Source organism: Pelobates fuscus, chromosome 3, assembly GCF_036172605.1.
Source record: "Pelobates fuscus isolate aPelFus1 chromosome 3, aPelFus1.pri, whole genome shotgun sequence".
In the NCBI taxonomy this organism is placed as follows: domain Eukaryota; kingdom Metazoa; phylum Chordata; class Amphibia; order Anura; family Pelobatidae; genus Pelobates; species Pelobates fuscus.
Genome location: NC_086319.1, coordinates 162,876,413 through 162,889,477, shown reverse-complemented (window position 1 = coordinate 162,889,477; position 13,065 = coordinate 162,876,413). Strand labels below are relative to the sequence as shown.

General features: G+C 44.4%; 1 protein-coding gene across 4 annotated transcripts in view; it reads left to right on the top strand.

Annotated features, from left to right (window-relative positions):
- The first annotated feature begins 6,572 nt into the window (after nucleotides 1–6,572).
- Nucleotides 6,573–13,065, top strand: part of DENND5B (DENN domain containing 5B) — a 135,798-nt gene continuing 129,305 nt past the window's right edge. For all 4 annotated transcript variants that reach the window (XM_063447612.1, XM_063447610.1, XM_063447611.1 and 1 more), the window contains exon 1: nucleotides 6,573–6,769. In XM_063447612.1, coding sequence (XP_063303682.1) covers nucleotides 6,658–6,769 — 112 coding nt within the window. In that variant the 5' untranslated portion in view covers nucleotides 6,573–6,657. The remainder of the gene's footprint in view (nucleotides 6,770–13,065) is intronic.

Here is a 13,065-nt window from a genome sequence, read left to right as displayed (position 1 = left end):
TTTCTCTGGCTCTGCCTCTTTGTCCCAAACTTTCTCTGTTGGTGTCTCCCAAGGTTCAGTCCTTGGTCCCCTACTGTTCTCTATCTATACTGCCTCCCTTGGTAAACTCAACAGCCCCTTTGGCTTCCAATATCACTTCTATGCAGATGACATGCAAATCTATCTGTCCTCTCCTGACCTCTCCCAGCCCCTCTTGACTAGTCCAAAACAGACCTTCTGGTCTTTCCTCCCTCAAGTGTTGCTACTCCCAGTTTTGTCTTCCTCCACGTTAATGGTGCTACCATCAGCTCCACCACGCAGGCTCACTGTGTAGGTGTTCTCTTTGACTCCGACATCTCCTTCACCCCTCATGTTAAAATTGATGGCCAAATCCTGCCACTTCCATCTCAAAAACATTGTGTGCATCCGCCCCTACTTATCCGCGTTTCAGTGGACTTACCTGCTGCCAACTTGCCCCATTGCAGTGTATAATTAATGCAACGGCGAAGCTCGTCTTCCTGTCTGCCCACACCTCCCAAGCCCCACCCCTCTGTCAGTCCCTGCATTGGTTTCCCATAAGATATAGGGCTCAAAATTCTGGTTCTTGCTTTCAAATCTCTACATAATGCTACTCCGCCTATCTATCTTCCCTTATACACAAGTATGTCACGTCTAGGCCCCTACTCTCTGACGAAGATCTGCGTCTATCCTCTGTTCTTACTCCCACCTCTGATACTTGCCTTCAAGACTTCTCTAGGGCTGCACCGTTCTAATGGAACTACCTTCCCTTTTCCGTTAGACGCTCACCAAGTCTCCACTACTTCAAAAAATCATTAAAAACTCACCTTTTCACAAAAGCATATCAATTAAACTGTTAATGGGTTCAAAAAAAACCTCACTACGTCTTTATTGAATACTATTCTACCAATCTACTTCCCTTACCTTTTGTGTCATTTTACCCGACTCCCTCTAGCATATATACCTCAACCCCTCTGTTTTTGTGCATCAATCTTGTCTGGTTACAATTACGTTTGTTCGTCCACCCATTGTAAATCGCTACGTAATTTGTTGGCGCTATATAACTATAATAATAATAATCATAGCCCTTTATGTTACTTGTAAAATTCTCCAATATAGTGGACGAGACCAGTCTTTTAGAGTAAAGTGAACTGTTTATTGCAGGGAACATAAATGTTTTTATACCCCTACACACAAAAAATACAAACAGATAATTCCCTCCTCTCTGCCTGGAGATAATTGAGTCAGATACTGTAATAACTTAATTATCTCCAGGCAGAAAAAAGTTCCACAAAACTTGAAAAGTAAACCAAAACACACAAAATCCCCATAAATGTCATATCCCTTGATAGCCCTGATCTGGGTGACCAACATATTCAAAAATCACCCAGATCAGTTCAGGGGTTTTGGAATTTTATGGAAGTCCAATTTTAACTGACTGCACACAAGGCTCCTGCCCAGAAACAGTTCCATGAGTTTAGGCTGTGTGGCCGGTCTATTTCGACAAGTCTTAAAAACGAACAAATGCACAAACTGCACCCCCTGGCTCATAGTAGCGATGGTTCCCCTGGTTCGTGGGAACCCAACTACCGAACAGTGCTCTCCTGGCTGTTCGGGAAAAGGAAGCAGGCGTTCGTACAGTTTGACCGGTGTTCGGGAAGTCGAGTGTCCAATTTTAGTTCCACACACTCGGTTTAGCCAAATAAGGGGGTTATGGTCAGTCATAAGTGTAAAGGGATGGCCATACAGGTATGGTTGCAGTTTTTTCAGTGCCCATACTAGGGCTACGCACTCTTTCTCCACGGTGGCATAACTGTGGGCAATAGTTCCCGGCTGAGATATGCCACCGGGTGTTCCATCCCATCGTCCCCCACTTGGCTCAACACGGCTCCCAGCCCAAACATGGAGGCATCTGTGTACAAGAAATTGTTTAGCATGGTTTGGGGCTGCCAACACAGGTGCCTCACTTAGTGCAGTCTTAAGTTGTTGAAAGGCGACCACGCACTCCAGGGTCCAGGTTACTTGTCTAGGAAGGGTTAGGTCGGTCCTAGGAATGCTAGTACCTGGGTCTTGGTACGGGGTTGTGGCCAGCTGGCGATAGCTTCTACATTAGCAGGTTCAGGCTGCTGTTTGCCTGATCCTACTCTATGGCCGAGATATTGTACCTCGGCCATGCCGACGCCGACGTGGCACTTATCCGGCTTCAGAGTGAGCCCTGCTACCCAAATTCTCTACCCAAATTCTCTTCAGTACCCTGGACAGGTGCTCCAGATGGTCTCCCCATGTGATGGCAATATCATCTAGATATGCACATGCAAAGTCCTGAAATCCCTCCAGGAGCCTATCGGACATTCTCTGAAAGGTAGCCGGGGCATTCTTCATCCCAAAGGGCATAACCTTAACCCCTTAAGGACACATGACACGTGTAACATGTCATGATTCCCTTTTATTCCAGAAGTTTGGTCCTTAAGGGGTTAAACTGGTATAGCCTGAATGGGGTAACGAATGCTGACTTAGGAATGGCCGCTGGCTCCAGGGGGATTTGCCAATATCCTTTGCACAAATCCAGAGTAGTCAAGTATTTCCCCACAGCCATACGGTCTAACAACTCATCTATTCTGGGCATGGGCTAAGCATTGGTTACTGTCTGGTCATTAAGCCTCTGGTAGTCGACACTAAAGCGAGTCGTGCAATCTCGCTTGGGTACCAGCACTAGCGAAAAAGCTCAAGGACTCTAAGAGGGTTCATAACTCCCAGTTTTAACATCTATTGTATCTCTGTGAGCATATTTTCTCTAACTGCTTCAGGGATACGATAAGGCTGTTTTCGTAGTGGGGTTTCAACCCGGTGCACCACCGCGGACGCGGAGGTATACCCTGGTGTGGCGTAGAACATCTTCTAGTATCCCTGGAGTAGCTGAGAGGCCTCACTCTTTTCTAGTAGGGTTAACTTCTCACCTAGGCTGACTTGATCGATGGTAGTGGAGGAGGTTGCGAGCAAGTCTGGTAGTGGGAGGCCCTCACTATCTTCAAAGGACGGGGCACATACGGCTGCTACGTCTTTTGCTCACTCAAAGTATGGTTTGAGCATGTTCACATGAAAGGCTCACCGTATCCTTTCATCAGAACATTTGTCCACTATGTAGGTAGTGTCGTTTATACGCTCTACTACTCGAAAAGGTCCCTGCCCGGCAGCCTGAAGTTTGTCTTTCTTGGCGGGCTTCAGGGCTAATACCTTCTGCCCTGTTTCCAGTTCTCTATCTCGGGCGCCTCTATCGTACCATCTCTTCTGGCATCCTTGGGCCACCTGCAGATTCTCCCGGACAGAGTCGGTGAGCAACTGCAAGCGGTCCCTAAATTCCAGAACATACTGCACAATAGGTACTCCTCCATCATCGTTGTAACCCTCCCAGTGCTCCCATATGAGGTCCAGGGGTCCCTGGACTTTTCTTCCGCAAAGGAGTTCGAAGGGAGAGAACCCGGTGGACGCCTGGGGCATTTCATGATAGGCAAACAGAAGGTGGGGGAGAAACCTCTCCCAGTTCCGGCAGGAGGCTGTGAACGTTTTAAGCATCTGCTTAAGCGTGCCATTAAAACGTTCACAGAGTCCGTTCGTCTGGGGGTGGTAGGGAGATCTGAATAGGGGTTTCACTCCGCAACTCTGCCATAATTGTTGGGTCACAATTGCGGTAAACTGGGTACCCCTATCCGTCAGAATCTCATTGGGAATCCTGACTCATTATTGACCACTGCCTCTGCTACAGTTTCTGCTTCTATGTTAGAAAGAGCTACCGCCTCCGGGTACCTAGTCGCATAATCTACTACCGTGAGTATGTAGCTCTTGCCGGGTGCGCTGGGTTTTGGGGGGCCTATCAGATCGACCGCTACTCGGTGGAAGGGTTCCTCGATAATGGGTGCAACTTGGTCTTCTGGCGATCACCCCTTCTCCTGGTCTTTTGGCAAGTCGTCGGCCGTCCTGGTACTCTTCCGCAAATCTGGCAGCCTCCTCCACGGTTGTTGGTTTGCGGTCTCTCTTCCAGTCTCTGACCTCATTGGAAGTATGGTCGAAAAACTGCTCCAATAATATTAGTTGTAGCGCATCCTCCAGTGATGTTGCCCGGCAACCCTGCATCCAATTTCGGGCAGTCTGATGTAGGTGGAAGGCCCATTCGGCATGGGAGTCTTTCCCCCTTTCCTGAGGCCCCGAAAATTTTTCGGTACGCCTCTGGTGGGACCGAATATCTGGCCTATAGCATATCTTTTACCTTCTCATAATTGTGAATGTACCGCTCATCAGGTACCGCTCATCAGGTACCGCTCTGAAAGCCTCGGCTGCCTGTCCTGAGAGTTTGCTACTGAGCACCGCAGCCCATTTTGCTGTGTCTAGTCCCTCCAACGCACACTGAGGCTCAAAATCTTGGAGGTAACTGTCAATCTCCATGTCTCCGTCAGTGAATGTCTTGAAGGTAGCATAATTTACCTTCTGTGTAAGCCCATTTGTACTTCCTGGAGATGTCAGCAAATCCCCCTGCAGTGATCTGTCTCTTTCTTCCCGATCTCTCTGTTCTTGTCTGGCTTGTGCCATGACTTGTAGGGTAGCGTCTGTTGATGGATTGGGTCCCAACATGCTGAGCATCCATCTCACGTCCTTCTGCAATTCATTTTCCTCCAGGAGTTCCATTTCCGTATTACTGGTTCTGTCGCTCTGTATTAATTCTGCAATTAACGTGGCTTTTGTTTTGTTACTTGCCCCTATGCCTCGATCTTCCAGCAAATCTTTCAATGTGGTTCTTTTCAATAGTTAGTATTGCTGAGCCATTCACTCCTTTCTTGGTTCGGGACGTCCATTTGGGATAGGAATCCCGCCGCTTTACACAAGTTGTAGTGAACGCTGGTATAACAGGTACCCGTTTGTCTATTTCGTCCCGAACTACCTGAGTATGAGTGATTATAGCTTGCAGTTTGAGTGCTGAGTCGAACGATTCTCCATATGAAAGACAGTCTCCCAAGTAGATTCTCCCAGTAAAGTAGACATGTACCCAAACATCAGCCGAAACTAGATGACGGGCGTAATAGGAATGATTTTAATGGGTGCCACACTGGCTTTTATGCAAGTCCCCATGAAAGGGGCAATCCCCGTGGACCTTGTGGGGGACAGGGACACAAAGCACACAGCCAATAACAATACAGTGACAAACTGTGACACTCCCAATACAAACAGATAATTCCCTCCACTCTGCCTGGAGATAATGGAGTCAGATACTGTAGTAACTTAATTATCTTCAGGCAGAAAAAACACAATTTCCACAAAACTTAAAAAAGTACCCCAAAACACACAAAATCCCCATAAATGTCATATCCCTTGATAGCCCTGATATGGGTGACCAACATAAATAAAAAATCACCCAGATCAGTTCAGGGGATTTGGAATTTTATGGAAGTCCAATTTTAACCGACCGCACACAAGGCTCCTGCCTAGAAACAGTTCCATGAGTTTAGGCTGTGCGGTCGGTCTATTTCATCAAGTCTTAAAAACGAACAAATGCACAAACTGCACCCTCTTGCTCATAGTAGCGATTCTTCCCCTGGTTCGTGGGAATCCAACAACCGAACAGCGCTCTCCTGGCTGTTCGGGAAAAGGAAGCAGGCGTTCGTACAGTTTGACCGGTGTTCGGGAAGTCGAGTGTCCGATTTTTTTTCCAGAAACTTGACGACCAAGTCCCGCTGCCTCCTTTCGTGTGAACAAGTTGGCCGCCGTTTTCTCCTGCACGTGGAGTTCGACTATACGAACAGCGGCCACACAGGGAAAGCACTTAATCGACTGTTCTCTTTGAAGTTAATGAGTCAGGTGGGTGGTCGGTGTTCTGTACTTACAGCTACCGAATGGAAAAAAGTAAAATAAATTAAATAACTCTGTAATTTCTTCACAGGGTTATTCACAGAACTGTGAATTGCACTGATTTAAACCTGAAAGGCAAAATCAACACTAAAACAGCTGATCTGTAAAATTCTCTAACACAGCAATAGTGACAGTTTGGCTAATTTAACATATTTTCTGCAATTTCTCTTTTAGTGAATAAACCTCTAAAATGGTATAGGCTACTTACATACAAAATTTTACTTGCAATGCATTGAAATAAATATATTTGGATTCCATGGAATGCAGCTGATGGTATTACAATAACAATGAATGGAATGTTCCGTTCAGCCAAGGAGGGGTGTTTGGAATAACAGTGTAGGTGGCACAGTCCAGAGACAGAAGGACCCGATCCCTCCAGCCAGGCCGAACGGCCGAACGGCGGAGATAGAGTTAATCGGCGGAGATAGAGTAAAGCACGCGCCCAGACAGAAGGCGGAGCCGACGTTCACGCGCTGCGGGGTGAGAGGCAGTGGTTAAAATGCACGCGCCGAGGGAGAGGCGGAGTCGGCACAGTCTAGAGCCCCGCCCATCAAGGCTCTCTGACTATGCTGGGTGGGGCGCACGGGTTCTGCGCATTGTGAGGGAGTGGACTCCACACGGCCGCGCGCGAGGTTGGGCGGGGTGAATGTGGCCGCGCACTGTAGTGGGCGGGTTTAGCGCAGTCAGTTCGGTGCTGCCTGGCGGAGTGATCCCGGGATGGAGAGCCCGCGGAGCGCGCACTGAGCCGGTATCTTCCGCAGGATGACCACCTCCACCGCTGCCGGGGCGGCAGCTCCCCCTTGCCGTCTGGCTCATTACTTCGTCATCTGCGGGACAGACGCGGACAGCGGGCTGGAGCCTGACGAGCTGGCTGGTAAGGGAGGGGGAGTCAGTCATTAAATCCCTGATATCGGGATCATTGGATATTAGACTGGGACATGATTGGGGGGGGGAGGAGATGGGGTGTCAGATACTGGGGGGATAGAAGGGGTAAATGAAGAGTTAAATGGAAGTAGCTATACAGATTTTGGGAGAAAGTGTATAATGGGGTCTGATTAAATGGGGAGCTCCTGAATTCAGAGTATTACAGGCTGTGGGATGGTATCTATGTTGTATGTATATATGTGATATATAATGTGCATTTATACATACAATGCGAATTGTGCACTGAAATCCTGAATATACATGCAGTTTGATTTGCTGTACTGGGGAACCATTACAGACAAGAGGCCTGTCTAATATGTGTGAACTGGGGTCTAATGGGGGGTTGATGAATGAAAGGAACTTCTAAATACTGGGGTGCAAAGTTAGAAGATGAAGGGGATCCTGACTACCAAGGCTCTCCATGTCATATTGAAGGGGTGTATTATACCCCAAGGGGAGTCTAGATTGTTTGCACTATATCTAAGTGTTTTGGCTTTCTTTAATTTCTTGATTGGTGATATTATTAGGGATGAGGAGGCCTGCAGGGTGCTAAAGATATAATGCTCCTTTAGAGTTGCTTGGTGACAAAGACTTGGCATTGGGATTCAGGATAAAGATGATTGAGTAGCTAGCTGGCAATTTGAGGGTAATATTGCTAAAGGGTTATTTGGGATATAGTATGAAGAGTGTTGTTTAGTGTAAGAAGTTGAATGCAGAGTGCTATGTATTGCTATGCCTTGGGTTGTATTCTGCCAGCTTGAGTATTTTTGTTTAATATTGACCTGTTGTGCATCATTTCTATTCTTGATTATCAATTAAGTGAATTTTCAGGCATTTCCTCCTAGTACAAGTAGCTGTGTACATGAGCATATATTATCTTATATAGTGCCTCTAGGCGAATATAAATGAGCAGATTTGGATGAGTAAGACATAACAGCCTTAATATTGCATCACAAGTCTCGTTATTAATTTAGCAGCCTACATGGTAATTCTTGTGGGAATACCACGCAAACCAAGTCATAACATGTTATGTTCTCATAGATCATCCATACATATACAATGCTATGGTCAATTCATACCTTTGGTGTAATTAATAGTATCTATGATGAGTGTAAGGTCTCCCATATACACAGTCAACTAAGTTATGAGGTTAACTAGTGTCAAATATATAAACTGCATAGGGTAGGGATAGGCAACCTTCGGCACTCCATATGTTGTGGACTACATCTCCCATAATGCTCTTACACCCAGAATGCTGGCAAAGCATCATGGGAGGTGCAGTCCAAAACATCTAGAGTGCCGAAGGTTGCCTATGTCTGGGGTAGGGTATAAAATGCATAATGCAGTAAGTAGTTACTTGTTCATAATATTAAAAGAAAACTTTAATAACGTATTAAGTCGCTGATCAAAAATATTGGCCACTTGTATTATCAGTTTAATACATTTTAGAATAGTATAACATTCTCTTAACCAAGGTCTGTATTCACTAAACAGTGAATTATAGTTGAAAACCAAATGTTAAACTTCATGCTGAAATAAAATGGTTGTGACTATAGAGGACTTTGCAAACGTTTCCAATCCAGCTTTTTTGTGTCCAAAATTTGAAATTCACCGTTCATTCAACTACACTACAATGTATCGTTCTTGTAAGTTTTCTTGTAATTGTCCTATTTAAAGAGCTAAGGATTCTGTTGGCGCTATATAAATGGCAATAATAATAATGTTGATTCCGTGTACCATAAAATATTTGTAGTGCATTTGATGTTTTCCCTTATGAAATTAGAGGTAACAGTGATTGTGTTCATACCATTAAAGTAATGAGATTAGCCCTACCCTTTTGCATTTAGAAGATTAAATTCTGATTTGTTTTATCTCAATTCTAGTCTGTCTCCAGTTTATGAAAGCTTCCAAAATGCTAGTAAACTGTAACCAATTGCCAAACTTAAAAAACTAAATAAAAAATTTCTAGGGAAAAAAAATAAATAGTGCTTTTCCCAACTCTGTTACATTGCCCTTTATTTTTTTTTATTTTTTTTATTATTATTTTACCAGTTGCTTGTCATTTGATCACTAATGAACATTCCCCTGGATTTTACATGCTTTATGTAATAAATGAAAAAGAAAGTCCTGGAGGGGGCGGAGCTAGCGGCACACTGCAGCGGTCGCCATTTACCACAGCTCCGACAAGCCAGCGTGCAAAACCGGCCCAAACACGGCACCAACAGCCCATCGACTGAAAAGAACCGCAGGGTCACTCTCAGGACTCCCGGCGGATCTCGCAGATGCCTTTTTTTCAAAAATCGGGCACCAAACGCCGAACCAAGGGATCCGGGACCTACCGCACGAGTGAACGCCACCTAACCAGGGAGCTGACTTCGTGGCTCGGCGGGAACTCACTACTCTACGACGCCGACTTCCACACCACGGAAGAAATGGGGCGGAAAACCCACAAAGCGATCCCGAGCACCCCCAAGCCACAAAGGGACATATGCAGCATGCTGCAATCCCCTCCGCCTGCACGGACCCAAGACATGGAGGCGACATCGCCCGAGGGGTCAGAGGACGAAGACTCCACTCACAGTGTGATTAAGGCAGGCGCGGGAAGCGCAAGTATGCACACCCAGGATGACACGGCACCGGCATCGAAACGAGACATCCAGGACATGCTGGCTGGTCTCCAAAAGAACCTTCAGCACATGTGGCAAGCTGACTTAAAAGGGCTGGCGGCAGAGGTACAGGCAGTAACGGCAAGAACCCAGGCCGCAGAACAAGAGGTGAGAGAAATACGCCAAGACATCATTACCCTTAAAGACACAGTCTCCCAAATACAATCCACACAAGCAAACACCATCAAGCAATTGGCTATACTGGATGATAGGGGCAGGAGAAAAAACATTAAAATCAGGGGGGTATCAGAGGTGGTATTACTGGACGAACTGCCCCACTTTATCAGACGCCTGGTAGCTGCACTCCTCCCCAACAGACAAGCGAAACACTTCATGTTTGACGGAGTATATCGCATTGCAAAACCGCAGCAGGCACCGAAAGCAGCCCCGCGTGACATCATCCTACGATGTCAATCCCTGACAGACAAGATAGCCCTGATGATGGCCATCAAAGAGAAAACAATGAAAGACTTTGAAACACACAGAATTACCTTCTTTCAGGACTTGAGTAGAGACACTCTCCTTTGGCGCAAAAGCATGCAACCCATCACGACCACCCTGCAAGCAGCGGGCCTCAAGTACAAATGGGCTACTCCCAGGACACTATGGGTGACTAAAGATGACCTACATTACAAGATCTCCAATGTAGGAGAAGGACCGGCTCTATTGACTACTCTGGGACTGTCCACTAACACCAGGGCACCAGCCACAACTCTGCCGGGACCGGCAACCTGAAACCTGCATTGGTCACACCAGACTATTACTCTTATTTTCATTTACTGTTATTATGTTTTTATGCTATCTATATTCAATGTATATCGCACCCTGTTTTGATATCTCTTTTGAAGACGACCTAAACCACACATAACCTGGTCCGCTGACCCACCCTCACTGGGTGACACCGACCATACGGCCCTGTGACGATGAAACGACGGCCTAGGTTCAACTAGTGTGCTTCATCTCCCCCCCCCCCCCCCCCGAATGCCCAGGGTTACAGGGCACAGCCCTCTAAGGAGCCCCCATAGTACATCACATAAACTGAACTCCATCTCATCCCGCACTCACACTTAGACGAGACATAAAGGCTTAGATCCTACCTGTTACCCACCAGGACACACATCAAACCACACAAGGAACTAAGTGATTACCAAGGCCATAACCTGTGCCAGTGTTCTAACATAGTCGTATAGTCCCCTCGGGACGACAACAGCCACATAGAAACACACACCACTGGCATGTCCGGATCCTCGCTACAACCACATAGCCCACACCAACACAAAATGTGCATAACTCGACTCGGCCCAACACATAAGTCGACTGTATTGTGAATGTTTTATTGTGCATCTAATGTTGTGGCATGATTACTTTTCTATGTACTCGCTGAAACTGCACCAAAAATAAAGAATTTATAAAGAAAAAGAAAGTCCTTTATACTATATTTTATATATTTAATTTGAATTGCCACGCTATCACCTCTGTTACAAGTATCCCGTTTTTGTAGGCAATATTTACTCTTAAAGCCCTCAAAAAAAAAAAAAAAATTCCATATACATTGACCTCATAGCCACTTCATCTCAAAACCACAGTCCTCAGAATGAATACCATTGTATGACTGGCAATGGGTTAGCCAGTGGTTTCATTTTTGTTGTGTTGTTAAAGTGGTTTTCACAGGTGTATGTATGTTTTATTTTCATTTATTTATTTTTATTTTTTTAATTTGTTGGCAAGATGAGATAAAAAAAAAAAAAAATAGCCTCAGCTTTTGAATACTGGAATCAAATTCAGTCTGCTTCCTTTCCATTCCCTTCAGGGCCTCCAGTATTTTTTTTTTTTAGCATCTGTTAGCAGTTCTGTGAAAATGGACTGACATTTGCATACTAATGAATACTCACAAACCTGTTAATTGCAATGAAAAGCAAAATAGCATTGTTACAATTTGTTAAATAATTGCGAGGATGGAATTCCAACAATTCCCAGAAGAATCTGTATTACAAGTAGCAGTTACTTTTGGTAAAGTTTATACATTAAAGGTAACATTGCTTTAATTGCCTTAACCCACTTGTATAGGATGTATCTTTTTCCTAGTGCTTTCGGCATAGCATTACTATTCTTTTGTTGCAACCAAATTCGCAATTTGTGCTCCCTGATCGTGGCAAAACAAACAATGGAGATATATAGAGCTTCAGCATCAATTATAACTTTGTAGTGAAGTTTATTCTACACTCAACTACACCCGAAAGATAGTGTACAGCCAAAATGGATTTTTGTCAATCTTTGGTCAACTACCATAACACATATATACAGTCGAAAATATTTACAGTAACATGTGCAAGAAAGGACACTTTGAGGGATACTATAGGCACCCAGACCACTTCCCTTAACCCTGCAATTGTAATTATTGTAGTTATTGATAAACTGCAAAAATGACATTGCAGGGTTAAAGGACCACTATAGTGTCGGGCTCTATGGGGTGGAAGGGGTTAAATTTACCTCTTTCTCCAGCGCCAGGCGGGGAACTCTCCTCCTCCATAGTGACGTCATCGTCTGAATGCGCAGGAGCCGCGCGCCTTCAGCCAGTCCATAGGAAAGCATTCTCAATGCTTTCCTATGGACGCTGGCGTCTTCTCACTGTGAAAATCACAGTGAGAAGCGAGGAAGCGCCTCTAGCGGCTGTCAATGAAACAGCCACTAGAGGCTGGAATAGCCCTATTATAAACATAGCAGTTTCTCTGAAACTGCTATGTTTATAGAAAAAAGGGTTAATCCTAGCTGGACCTGGCACCCAGACCACTTCATTAAGCTGAAGTGGTCTGGGTGCCTATAGTGGTCCTTTAACTCCAACTCTAGTGGTTGTCTACCAGACAGCCACTAGAGGGAATTCCAGGTGTTTTTTTCTCACCTAAGTGATGCTGGATGTCCTTACGCTCTGCATTAGGATCATTTTAAATGTTAATGTTACATGTTAGGTTTTTGGCTCTAATACAGATTATGGAGAAACTTATTTGCTTGTTTCAAAATATTATGGAAAGAGTGTGAGCAAAACTAACAGCGGGGAAATAATATAACATATTTATATTAAAATTATATTTAAAAAAAATTCTGATGTAATCAGGCCTTTTAATATTTTCTCTAACTGGAAAATCACATTTAGTGTTCTAAAATGTTAACAGGAATGAAGACAATTTGGCATTTTATTTTCTTTGTTATTTTAAATACAAGAAATACATATATATTTTTTCAACTTGAACCTGTTTAAAACTGTGAAGCGTATGTGATTTTCAAGCTGTTAACACTTTCTCAATCAGGTTGCAACCAGCCCCATGACACGGCCTCAGTATCTTAATTTTCTATGATGTAGTAAAGTCTGAGACATGGACAGTATAGTATAGATGTAGTAAAGTCTGAGACATGGACAGCAACAAAAAAAACCTTGAGTAGTTACTGTGATAAACAGCCAGAGAACTATTATTTATTTTGATTTTTTTATATATATATATATATATATATATATATATATAAAATTTTTTTTTTTTTTTTTTTTTTTTTGGTGTGTGTAAAATAACATGAAATGAATATGTTG